Raw genomic sequence first — 12,625 nt, 5'->3', positions numbered from 1 at the left:
CATCCATGTATGCGGTGACGAATTGGTTGAGGTAATCCATGAGGGTTTCATTCATGTACCTCTGGAATGTTGCTGGACCATTTGTGAGTCCGAAGGGCATGACCTTGTATTTGTAGGATCCAAATCGAGTGTCATACTGACATTCGTTGCACTCAGTTTGCTATCAAACTCAAGAGCAAACTTGGAAATCTCCTCCTCAAACCTACAAGTCACTATACATATTTTGGCTTATCACACCAACAACAAGAGCAATACTACTCAACGATTGCTACAACCATCTATGATTCATTACACGTCATCGCTCCTTAGTTACTGGGCCGATATTACCACATAGCATATCTCTACAACCCTCTATGATTCATTACATGACATCACTCATACTACCACATGACATATCTCTACCAACTAGAGGCCTAGGAGCATGAACGATAGCTCTAAAAGCTCCTACGAACCTCTATGATTCATTACATGTCATCGCTCTTTAGTTACCCACAAGATTGGTTAAGTTATGACATAATTTGTCTATGACATAATTTGTCTATGACATAATTTGTCTATGACATAATTTGTCTATGACATAATTTGTCTATAGGGGTACTCTGACCTTGGACCTCCTTTTACTTCCTATAGGCTACGAACCTAAGAGATGGTTCTATGGGATTCTCTTACGTCGACTACAGTTACCAAGCCTGGTAAGTCATGGAAAGTCTTGGAAAATGAGAGAACTACACTCCTTTAGCATAAATAGGATTGCCCTTTCCTTAAGAAAGGGCAAGCAGACAATACAGTAAATCGACTATCACATACTTCCACGTCTTTTCCAAGCTTCCAAGCATTCATCTTGTTACTCCTTGTTTCTGAAAAGTCAGTGAGGTGTTAACCTCTGACTTACCCCTGAGTTCCCAGACTCAACATTTGTTGCAACTTGTCTGAACCACTTCACTACATCACACACCTGATTGCTGCGTTGTGGAATAGTCTAAGCTACGACCCTTTGGCTCTGTTTTCTAAGACAGTGTGTTGTCTTAGTAAATTCATCCCTTCCTTGGGTGGCTAGATTCTCACATCTGGTGCACCCACCATTACATCGAGTTCTGAATGTAGTGAGGTCTTCATCTTCTTCTGTCTGCATTCGAATTCGATTGAAGGCATGTCGAATGTCCAGTTTGGTGAGATATTTTGCTCCTATGACTTGGGCCAGCGTTTCATGAATGAGTGGTATGGGATATCGATCCTTTTTCGTTATGGCATTTAGCTTCCTGTAGTCAACACAGAATCGAAGACCACCACCTGGCTTTCTCACAAACATAATGGGTGAAGAGTATGGGGCTTTGCTTGCTTCAATGAACCCTTTTGGCAAGTGCTCGAAGACATATTCTTCGACCAAATCAAGTTCTTCCTTTGACATATTCCAGAGTGGTGCATATCCCAGCTTTACATTACCTTCGAGTTCAATATGATGGTCTGTAGCTTGTCTGCTGCCATTTTTGAAAAAACATCCAAAAATTCATGAAATTCCTTCGGAAGGATCAGTCGAGAGTCAATTTCTTCAGTTTTGGTCTTGTTCTTGTGCTCGATTATGTCCTTCATTGATATAGCAAAGACTTGAGCTCCTATTTGCTTCATGAGCATTCGAAATGGTGCTGCGCCAATCATTGCTATGGTGCAAGGTTTTGGTTTTTCCACTTTCGGAGCAGGTTCCGGAGGAGGCATTTCTTTGGCTTTCTTCTTTGGCCTTTGTCTTTCGTTTTAGATATAGGCTCTGTTTCGAGGGCTCGATCTGGTATAGAATGGTTGCAATAATCTCCAGTGAAGAGGACTTGATCATTGATCATATCAAGAACAACTCCATGTTGCTTCATCCAAGCTTTCCCGAGAATGATGGAATGTTTTCCCAGTGAAGTGATGAATAATGGACATAGGCTTTTCACATGCTCTCCCACTTGTAGTCGAGGATATATAGCATGTGTGATAGCAGGGGCAGCCTCTCCATTGAATCCTTCAACTTGTTTTGGCTTCACAAGTTCGACTGGGGCTATCCCTTCGATTTCACATATTCTTTCTGCATCAGCAGCATTAATGAAGTTTCCACCTGTGGCACCAGTATCGATCAATGCATGGACAATAGCTTTGTATTTTCCTATTCTACAAGTAGCTAAGAAAGGGGTGTCTGGATCAAAACTGGATCTCGAGGAAGAAGCTGCAATTCTGGCTGCACTGCCTCTAGTGATGACCTGTCTAGAGGCTATTCGTTTTCCGAATCGATGATAGACTCAGCTGTAGATACCTCATTCACTTGAGCTTTGAGCTTCTGGGGACAGTCTCGAGCTCGATGTCCATTTTGTCGATATATGAAGCATTTCCCAGGTTTCATGAGCATTTCTTTTGCTGGATCTTGATGCGGTGGTCGATACAGCTTCTGCGTCCTGTTTTGCATGTTCGAATCCATTGTAGGTTGAGGGATTGAAGTTTGAAGTGCCTGGCCCTGATTTTGAGTTTGGCCCATGTTGTTCGAAAATGACTTTGGCTTCCTTTTGTCTTCTTGTTCCTTGATCCGCTGAATGTTCTGGTCGATGAGCATGCATTTCTTTGCAAACTCGTGAAGTGTAGTAGCTCCAACTTCAGCCACTAAGGCTTTCTGCATCTGTTGGTTGACTTTGAAGCGCAAGTCATCCAGCAAAGTTTCTTCAGAGTAATCAAGCTCTGTCGTGAGCCTTTGGAACTCAGCCCAGAACACTGCAAAGGTGTTGTTTCTCTGATACAGCTTTCGATACTCAGTTTGAGCTGTGTGCCTTCAATCGGGATCACTGAAGACTTTTTCCAAAAGTTTGAGAATTTCTTCTGCTGTCTGCAATTTGTTTGTAGAGTTTGGTCGAAGCCTTGGATTGACATGTCGAACTGCCAGTCCTCCCAGTCGACTCTGAATGTAGCTCATTTGTAAAGTCTGTGTTGGAAAATGATCAATGTTGGCTTCGAGCTTGAGGCGAATTTTCACAACCCAGTCTTCAAATGCTTGCTCTATTGTCATACTGACATTCGTTGCACTCAGTTTGCTATCAAACTCAAGAGCAAACTTAGAAATCTCCTCCTCAAACCTACAAGTCACCATACATATCTTGGCTTATCACACCAACAACAGAAGCAATACTACTCAACGATTGCTGCAAACTCTTCTACTACATCTGTTTATGCTACATACATCACGGCATATCATTTGGACACTCATTGAACAAGTTATTAAGAAAATCTCCTCCTTAAGGGGGTGGGCCAATACTACCACATGGCATATCTCTACCAACTAGAGGCCTAGGAACATGAACGATAGCTCTAGAAGCTTCTACAACCCTCTATGATTCATTACACGTCATCGCTCCTTAGTTACCCACAAGATTGGTTAAGTTATGACATAATTTGTCTATAGGTACTCTGACCTTGGACCTCCTTTTCACTTCCTATAGGCTAGGAACCCAAGAGATGGTTCTATGGGATTCTCTTACGTTCACTACATGATTAGCAAGCTAGTTGTGGGTCGCACTTGATTTCTAATACATTTACCAAGCCTGGTTAGTCATGGAAAGTCATGGAAAATAAGAGAACTACACTCCTTTGGCATAAATAGGATTGCCCTTTCCTTAAGAAAGGGCAAGCAGGCAATACAGTAAATCGACTAGCACATACTTCTACGTCTTTTCCAAGCTTCCAAGCATTGATCTTGTTATTCTCTGTTTTTGAAAAGTCAGTGAGGTGCTAACCTCTGACTTACCCCTGAGTTCCCAGACTCAACATTTGTTGCAACTTGTCTAAACCACTTCACCACATCATACACCTGATTGCTGCGTTGTGGAATAGTCTAAGCTACAACCCTTTGGCTCTGTTTCCTAAGACAGTGTGTTGTCTTAGTAAATTCATCCCTTCCTTGGGTGGCTAGATTCTCATATCTGGTGCACCCACCATTACAGAATGGCATCATCCTTTTCAGCCAGTATCGAATTTGAGTCCTCTGCTAGGGCCAAATAGTCCCGAAGAATGTTCCTGTGCAAAGTCCATGCCATTTTCTGGTTGGCGACAGATAGTTTCTGGAATTCGTCAAAGGTTTCAACATTCCATTCAGCCTTTTCATGTCGATTTGCAAGTATAGATTCATGTCTCTCTTGAGCTGTTTTGCAGGGGTTTCGGATTTGAAATTAGGATCATGAAGTTCATTGGTTTGGTTTGCAGAGCTTGGAATTGATGCTCCTTCTGCCAGGGATTCCTGGTCTTGTTCTGGATCATTTCGAGCTGCCATTGCAGCTTTTTCTTCAGCTGTATAAGCCATAGCGAGTTGCTATTTCAATTTCGGTTTATATCGTCAAGTCAGACACATATTGCCAAAGGCCCTATTGTGCAGTTGTTGGCCGTAGGAGCCACTCGAGAGGAGCGCACTTCCCTCACAGTTATATCCTTGTCGAGGGAGCATTGTAAAAGGTCTGACTTGCGAAGGTGGTGTGTGTGTGTCGAGCTGACTGTCGAAAGCCAACTTTGAGGGGTTGCCTCGAGATCGTCCTGGAATCGACTTCAGGATAAGGTTTCTGGTTCTGGGGTTTTCAAAGAGTGGATTTCGATTTCGATTTCAGAAGAGGGTTCAGCTCAAAGAGCAGGAAAAGAGGTATAAGAGAGATTGAGTTTTATGTCACGGTTCACCAAGGCATAGGGCGCCAGTTGGGTATTATGAATTAAACTCAATCTAGAGAAGAAAGGAAAGAGAAGAGGAGCACTCGAGCAGTGGCTCGATCTATATACAGCTATGTTGTTGTGGAGTGAATTCTCTTTAGCGAGACTAGTTCTGAGAATTCACTCCATAACTGAAAACTTCGCTCCAACCCCGGAAAGCTCCCCACACCCCTGAACCCCCACTCGAGCTGCAAGGCGCACTTGATATCGTAACATCAACAATGCAGATATCTACAACTTTGATGAGACTGGGTTTATGATGGGCGTCATCTCAAGCGCAACGGTAGTAACGAGCTCAGATGGGCAGGCAAAGGCAAAAAAGGTGCAGCCTGGCAATCGGGAATGGGTTACAGTAATCCAAGGCGTTAGTTCTCAAGGTTGGGCAGTGCCGCCATTTGTCATTGTGGCAGGTAAAAACCACCTTGCATCTTGGTATGAGAATAGCGGATTTCCAGCAGATTGGGTAATCGCTGTTACTGCAAATGGCTGGACTACAAACGAGAGAGGTATGGATTGGATTCAGCATTTTGAGAAGCACACAAAGCCCCGGAGTGTTGGTGGTTATCGCTTGTTAGTCCTTGATGGTCATGAGAGCCACCACTCAGACAAGTTTGAGGAGTACTGCAAAGAACACAACATTATTACGCTTTGTATGCCTGCTCACTCTTCCCATATACTCCAACCACTTGATGTTGGCTGTTTTGGCCCATTAAAGAGAGCTTACGGTCAGCAAATTGAAGATATGATGCGGGCTCATATTATTCACATTACTAAGGATGACTTCTTTCCTGCCTTCCACGCTGCATTTAACATTGCAATGACAGAAAGCAATATTCAGGGAGGGTTGCGAGGTGCTGGGCTTCTTCCATTTAGCCCTGAGAGTGTAATATCTACACTTGACCTTATGTTTAAGACGCCAACACCTCCAACCTCTCGCCCAAACACCGCTCAACCATGGGTTTCTCAGACACCAAATAACCCAACTGAAGCTGTATCACAGTCTACTTTCATTAAAAACCGAATTGCGCATCATCAAAATAGCTCTCCAACCTCAATCTATGCAGCTACTGACCAGTTTACAAAGGGTGCATCGCAAATAATGCATCAATTAGCATTGTTAAAGGCAGAGAACCAAAACCTGCGACAGGCAAATGAAGTGCTAAGCAAGCGCCGGAGAGCTAAAAAAACACGACTACAGCAAGGAGGATCACTTAGTCAACAGGTAGCACAGGAGCTACAGGACGAGAGGGACGTTGTGCAGCAAGTAGAGCAAGAAATAAGGGCAAGTAGTGGTCGGAAGCCAAGGGAAGAAACCCATGCACGTCGCTGTGGCAAGTGTGGTGAGACTGGACACAATGCGCGCACTTGTCAGATTGTAATAGACAGGTCTGAGGAAGGGGACTCCGAGTAGTTTTAATTAATTTATATTGTTGTGGTGGATTTATCGCAATTCTTATGGGGTAGTCGCGATATTTTGGCACTTTCGCTTGTTTGGCACTTTCGTTATACATGCACGTTACTCGTGCGGCCCAAAAGTTTCCACAGGGTCTGTGCACAACAGCCAATTAGATTGTAGGAATCTACCAAGCACCATGTACTTGTACCCGAGTACACGCATAGAAAATGTACACGCGTAGAATATGAGAGTGAATGAAGCAATGAAGTAATGCTCAACAATGGCTGAAATCTCAAGACCACTACGTGCTGCAATTATTACCTTGCGTGTATACATGAACGCATCATATGGAGAGATTGAAAATAAGCTTGGAATCTCAGCTGACTCTATTGCATATATATGGCACCAAACTGTTAAAAGGGCAGGGAATACTGAAATTCACAACCTTCTCCAACACATTTCAAAGCCACGAAGCGGAAGACCACAGACAATTCAAAAGGATTCTGAAGAGTCACTACGCATATGATTTTTGCTACTTGCAAATGCATTTGACACTTTTCAACAAGTTATTAATAAGGAAAATCTACCCTACGCACGATCAATTGTCGAACAAGTTGCAAAGAATCACTCAAGTGTTGAAATTCCACAACCTATTGTACGGAAAAACATCTGCCTCAAGCCCTACTTGGATAATATCATTCCTTCAGTACGATGGAAATTCTGCAAATGGGCACTATCCGAACTTGAAGCTGGATCAATTTTTATTTTCTCAGACGAATCATATATCAATTTCGGAGGGAATCCACATAAGAAACGACGGATAACAGTTCAACGGGGTCAAACAGCAGAGAGCATGGCAATTCAACAGAAGAAATCTTTATTTCAAGTTATGTTTTGGGGAGCAATGAGTTCAGAAACCTCTATCTTACGCCCTTCTCGTTCATGGATTCCTGAAAGTATAGAAGAGAAGCAGATACATGTGCAGAAACTACGAGAGATAAATGCATATTAGAAATCAAAAGCAGAGAATGAACTTGTTAGAGCAACAACAGTTGGAACTCTTGAGTACGGATATATGGAAACTCTAAATGCAGATATTCGGAATGGCAAAAGCAAATGGAAAAAGGCACGAGTTGCTTCACAAGAGTTTGGAGATATAGAGACATGGAGTAGAGGACAGCAATCAGAAGGGCAAGAAGTTTCAAAGGGCGGGATTGATTGGTTTCTATATCGAGAGATGGTTCTTATTCCTCTTCTCTTCCCCTACTTTCGAAAAGTAAAGGCTTTACATCCTACAAAACGAGTATGGTTTGTGGATGATAATGTAAGTCTTCATTTGAAGGCTCACCGATCATTGGAAGATTATATGAGGAAGTAGGGAATCTATAGAGTGAAATTTTGGCCTCCAAACTCTCCAGATTTGCACCCTATTGAAAATGCCTTTGATTATCTCAAGGATCAGGTTGACGGCTATACACCATTAAACGGAGGGAAGTTTGAGAGAGCTCATGCATGGGTATTTCTTGAGGAAGAATGGGGGAAAAAAATGGATGAGAAATCTACACAATTATGTGCTTCGTTTAAGGACAAGTTGGAGCGGTGTATTGCAGTCAATGGGGGGAACAACTTTCGTGGGTAGATCAATAGTACGAGTAGAGAGAGTATAGTATGTACATGCATTTTCTCCAAGTACTTACACGCCCCACTTATTACGCACAGACCCTGTGGAAACTTTTGGGCCGCACGAGTATACTGAAAATGTATAACGTGGTTTATCAGTACGTCGGACATATCAGTACCTCGGACACTTTTCATTGGCATTCTACTTTGAATATCAATAAATCAACCATAACATATTAAATTAACTATAACTAAGCGGAATCAGATGAACTAGACATATCTATAGCTTCTTGACAAGTTCGCGCATTATGACCAGCTTTTCCACAGATCCCACAGCATCGCCTAGACGGTTGCCCCTCCTTGCGACTACCCCCAACTGCACGTACGTCGCATCGTACCTGCTCATCCACATCCTTCTGTGCGATAATAGCCTGTGCATCCTCTACTATAAGTGCACCTCCTTCACGGACACGAGCCTTTTTAGCCCTGCGGCGTTTGCTAAGGGCTTCGTTGGCTGCTCGAAGGGTACGTACCTCAGCAGACAGAAGGGTGTTCTCATGTGCTAGTCGCTCCGTACCCTTTGCCAATGCAATAACTGTCCCGAAGAGTGGAGTTGGCGAGCTTCCTTGGTGACGGGCAATTCGATTTCGAACGAGGGTTGTTTGTGAAAGAGCTTCAGTTGGGTTGGAAGGGGTCTGGGAGACCCAAGGGTTGGTGTTGGCAGTAGAGGGTCTAGAGGGAGTTGGAGTCCGTAACCTCACGTCAAGCTTTGAAAGCACTGCTTGCGGGTCGAAAGGCACTAAGCCAGCTCCGCGGAACCCGGACTGGGCGTTTTGGGCTGTCATGGATTCCAGATATGCTGCTCTAAAGGCGAGAAAGAACTCGACCTTGGTAATGTGGTTGATATGAGCCTTAATGAAGGTCTCAATCTGCCGACCATATGCCCGCTTCAACACACTAAAGCACCCGACATCAAGTGGCTGAGTTAAATGAGACGAGTGGGGAGGTAGTCCAAGAGTTATAATGTTGTGTGCCTTGCAGTACTCTTGGAACTCGGCCGATTCATGACTCTCGTGCCCGTCTAACACCAGCATTCGATATGGACCCCTTGCACGAACAGCAGTATGTTTGTCGAAGTGTTTCAACCATTCTAGACCCGTCTCATTGTTTGTCCATCCATTGCTTGTCGGTTTAACAACCCAGTTGTGTGGAAGGCCGCCGTCTGTATACCAATTTGCAAGATGATTCTTGCCTTTAACTACCAAAAATGGAGGAATACTCCAGCCGTCACTGTTGATACAAGTGTTACGACGGAACAAGAAGGCTGGCCAACTACAGGACAGGAAGGAGGGAGGTCGCATGAGACCGGCCCTGGTACCTGGAGGGGCAGCGGGGAATAGTAGTTCCGAAAGTATCACGTGACGGACTCGCAGGATGATGAGAAGAGTCCTAAGAGTCCAGGACTCTGAGGACTCGAGTGAGTTCCCAGGAGTCCACTAGGCACGTGACGGACTCGCAGGATGATGAGAAGAATCCTAAGAGTCCAGGACTCCGAGGACTCGAGTAAGTTCCCAGGAGTCCACTAGGCACGACGCCACTATATAAGTAGATAGTTAGTTCTTAGATAGGAGCTTCGTGCTCAACTCAATACAGTATTTGTTATATACTAGTAACGTGTTACTTGAAGCCTTTGTGTCCGATCCCCTGCCTCCTCTGATAAGTAAACCTTTACGCAAGAGAACCTCTGTGTCTTCTATCGTTTAGAAGTCAGCGTTACAACAAGCAATCGCTGTAGCCCATTCCCGATTCCCTGGCTGAACTGCCTTACCTCTGCCAAGTCGATCTGCACGGGTAACAACCATTGCAGGGCAAATCACACCCATCATAAACCCAGTTTCGTCAAAGTTATAGAAGTCGCAGTCCAAAACACCATATTTTGCCCTCATATTTTCCACTAGTCGAAACCACGCGCCAATTAGTTCAGGATCTTCGCACAAGGCCCTTTGGAAGTCGTAAACGCGATTAAAACGCGTCTTTAATTCTGGACGTCGTTGTACAAATCGGTGGGCCCAGAGCTTCCCGACGCGCCTCCCTCCATGCGATTCGAGTATAAAATTTGCCATATCTTCTACACCAGCAAGCCGGGGTGCAAATCCTCTTGAATCCATATCAAGTATATTCCGAATAACCACCTCCTCTTCTAGTATAGTTAATTTCATCATTGCAGGCCGGCGTTCGTAGACAGTAGTTCGGCCGTTCATTCTGTCGCAGAGTGTAGAATGAGGTACTTCATAGAGCTTAGCAGCCTTCCGACGACTTAGATTTTTTGATGTTCGGATAGCCTCGATAGCTAGAATGATTTTTGCTTCTTGGGTAATCACTGACATAATAAAAGGTGGAAAAAACGCGTTGTGAAGTTAGAGGGTAGGAAATTCGGGAAAAGTGTCCGAGGTACTGATATGTCCGACGTACTGATAAACCACGTTATACTGAAAATGTATATACTGAAAATGTATATCAGGCCGATCTCTGAGCTAGGAGGGAATGGAACAGCATACGAATAAATGTCTTAAACGACACTGGCTCGGATACGATGCCAGTATTCAAACACAGACTTGCTTCAACCAGTGCTCTTCGGATTACCAGCTTCCGTCAGATTCTGCTGATGTCACCCTTCCATTCCTTACACGCCTTCTCACCACCGCCCGCTCTCACCATCGCTAATATGCTGCCCCTGCCGCGATAGTAAGCCGCACTGGCCTGACGTCGCTGAATAGGACTCGAGATCCATCCCACACTGGCAACGACCCCCCTCTCCTCCGAGTACCATCTTTCTTCCTGTGCCTCTTCAGGCGCTGCTGTTGTGGCGTGCCGCAAAAGAGAATTTGGTACTCACATAAATATTGATAACCACTTTGAATACTGTATGTAAATTGCTCTCGTACATTCAGTATAATACGGAGAGATTCCACACCGTGGGAATATCCCGTAGGAATATATAACTCTGCCTTATTAGCACTTGAATTTGCTTTAAACTGCCAGGAAACTGTTCGACGTCTGGCGATTTGAAGTCTTTAGTAAAGCCCTAAAAGCAATGCAGTCAATACTCTACATATCACTGCATCAACTTTAGGAAACAGGAAGTAACTGCTGTAAATAACTCATTTGTAAATATCTTGTATCCAGACAGACTACAACACTACATGTCTTCACCTAATCTTTTTACAACTTTACATCCTCGACTTAGTCGGGCCTGGCTCGACGTGCTTGACGCCGTACTTCTCGAAAAGCTTCGCCGACGTCTCCCTCTGCTTCGTGATCAACGCAGTAACCGCCGTATTCCTCTTGTTCTCGCTCTTGCCGAGCTGGGCGAGATGAACCTCATCAGGTCCATCAGCCAACTTCAGCGTACGGATACCAGCCCACGAGTTCGCAAGCGGGGTATCTTGGCACACACCAGCAGCACCAAACGACTGCACGGCACGGTCAATGACCGCAAGTGCCATGTTGGGCACGAGGACCTTAGCCTCGGCAATCTCGCGCAGCGCAGACTTGGCTCCGCCGGCATCGATCTGGATGGCAGCGTTGAGGACAACGAGGCGAGCAGCATCGATTTCGATACGGCTGCGAGCGACCCACTCGATGATCACGCCGTGCTCCTTAAGCTGCTTGCCGAATGGGGTCTTCTTTGGGTCGTTGATGCGCATCAACATCCAGTCGAGCGCGTTCTCGGCGGCGCCGATGCTGCGCATGGCGTGGTGGATACGTCCTGGGCCGAGACGGCCTTGGATGATCTCGAATCCGCGGCCGGGGCCGAGGACGATCTGGGAGACGGGGACGCGCACGTTCTCGAAGCTGATGTGCGCGTGGCCGTGGGGGGCGTCGTCGTAACCGTACACGGAGAGCATGCGGTGGATGGTGATGCCCTTGGTGGAGGCGGGGACGAGGATCACGGATTGTTGGCGGTATTTGTCCTTGTTGTTGGGGTCGGACTTGGCCATGACGATGTATACCTGGCAGCGAGGGTCACCGGCACCGGAAGACCACCATTTCTATCGGGGGTTAGTTAAGCTGGATTGGTTGTTGATTGGGGATGGAAACATACTGAGCCGTTAAGGACGTAGTGGTCTCCATCTCTCTCCATCTTCATCTCGATGTTGGTAGCATCCGAAGAGGCAATAGCTGGCTCGGTCATCAGGAAAGCAGAACGGATCTTGCCATCCATTAATGGAGCCAACCACTCCTTCTTCTGGGCGTCGTTTCCGTACTTAGCCAGAACCTCCATGTTACCGGTATCTGGGGCAGCGCAGTTACAGGCCTCAGACGCGGTTCTCGAGCGGCCGAGCCACTCAGCCATCAAGCCATACTCGAGGTTGGTGAAGCCGGGAGACTCCTTGTAGTGGCCCTTCGCGAGGAACATGTTCCAGAGCCCGAGTTCGCGGGCTTCAGCCTTGAGGTCATCGATAATCTTGGGGTATGAGTCCTGGACCGTGAGTTAGCTGGTTGTACACTGAGGTGGCTTCTGTCAATGGACGTACCCAACGAGTCTCGCCGACTGGGATCTGAGCGTGGAAGACGGCATCGACTGGAATACACCTCTCCTCGACGAACTTCCTGACGAGGTCACTGTGGTTATCACTGCGTTAGCTGTTGTTCATAGGCACATACTCTCGGCATGGATAGATTGCCGAGTACTGGATCGTTGTCGTCACTTACAGGGTCTTCTTCGCCCTCTCGCTGACGAACGGCTGTGCGATAATTGGGATTCTGGACGACATATTTGCTGGGTAGAATAATTTGATATATAGAGAAGAGGGAGACACTAGACAATGAGCGGCAGGGCAGTTGATGTTTATAATGGGATACAATAGCGTAGCTTACCCCATTTTGTCACCCCAC

At 45.7% G+C, this 12,625-nt stretch overlaps 1 protein-coding gene across 1 annotated transcript; it reads right to left on the bottom strand.

The window, feature by feature from the left end:
- Positions 1–10,633: 10,633 nt before the first annotated feature.
- On the bottom strand, positions 10,634–12,562 carry VC83_07874 (uncharacterized protein). Its single transcript, XM_024471438.1, has 4 exons — positions 12,443–12,562; positions 12,265–12,352; positions 11,832–12,209; positions 10,634–11,778 (listed from the first exon to the last, which is right to left on the bottom strand). Exons 1-4 carry the CDS (start codon positions 12,502–12,504, stop codon positions 10,957–10,959), a joined length of 1,350 nt encoding a protein of 449 aa, XP_024321110.1. The 5' UTR covers positions 12,505–12,562; the 3' UTR covers positions 10,634–10,956.
- Between the last annotated feature and the right edge of the window lie 63 nt (positions 12,563–12,625).

Source organism: Pseudogymnoascus destructans (genome assembly GCF_001641265.1).
Source record: "Pseudogymnoascus destructans isolate 20631-21 unplaced genomic scaffold scaffold_22, whole genome shotgun sequence".
NCBI classification, from domain to species: Eukaryota; Fungi; Ascomycota; class Leotiomycetes; order Thelebolales; family Thelebolaceae; genus Pseudogymnoascus; species Pseudogymnoascus destructans.
This window is presented reverse-complemented; position numbering and strand designations above follow the sequence as displayed.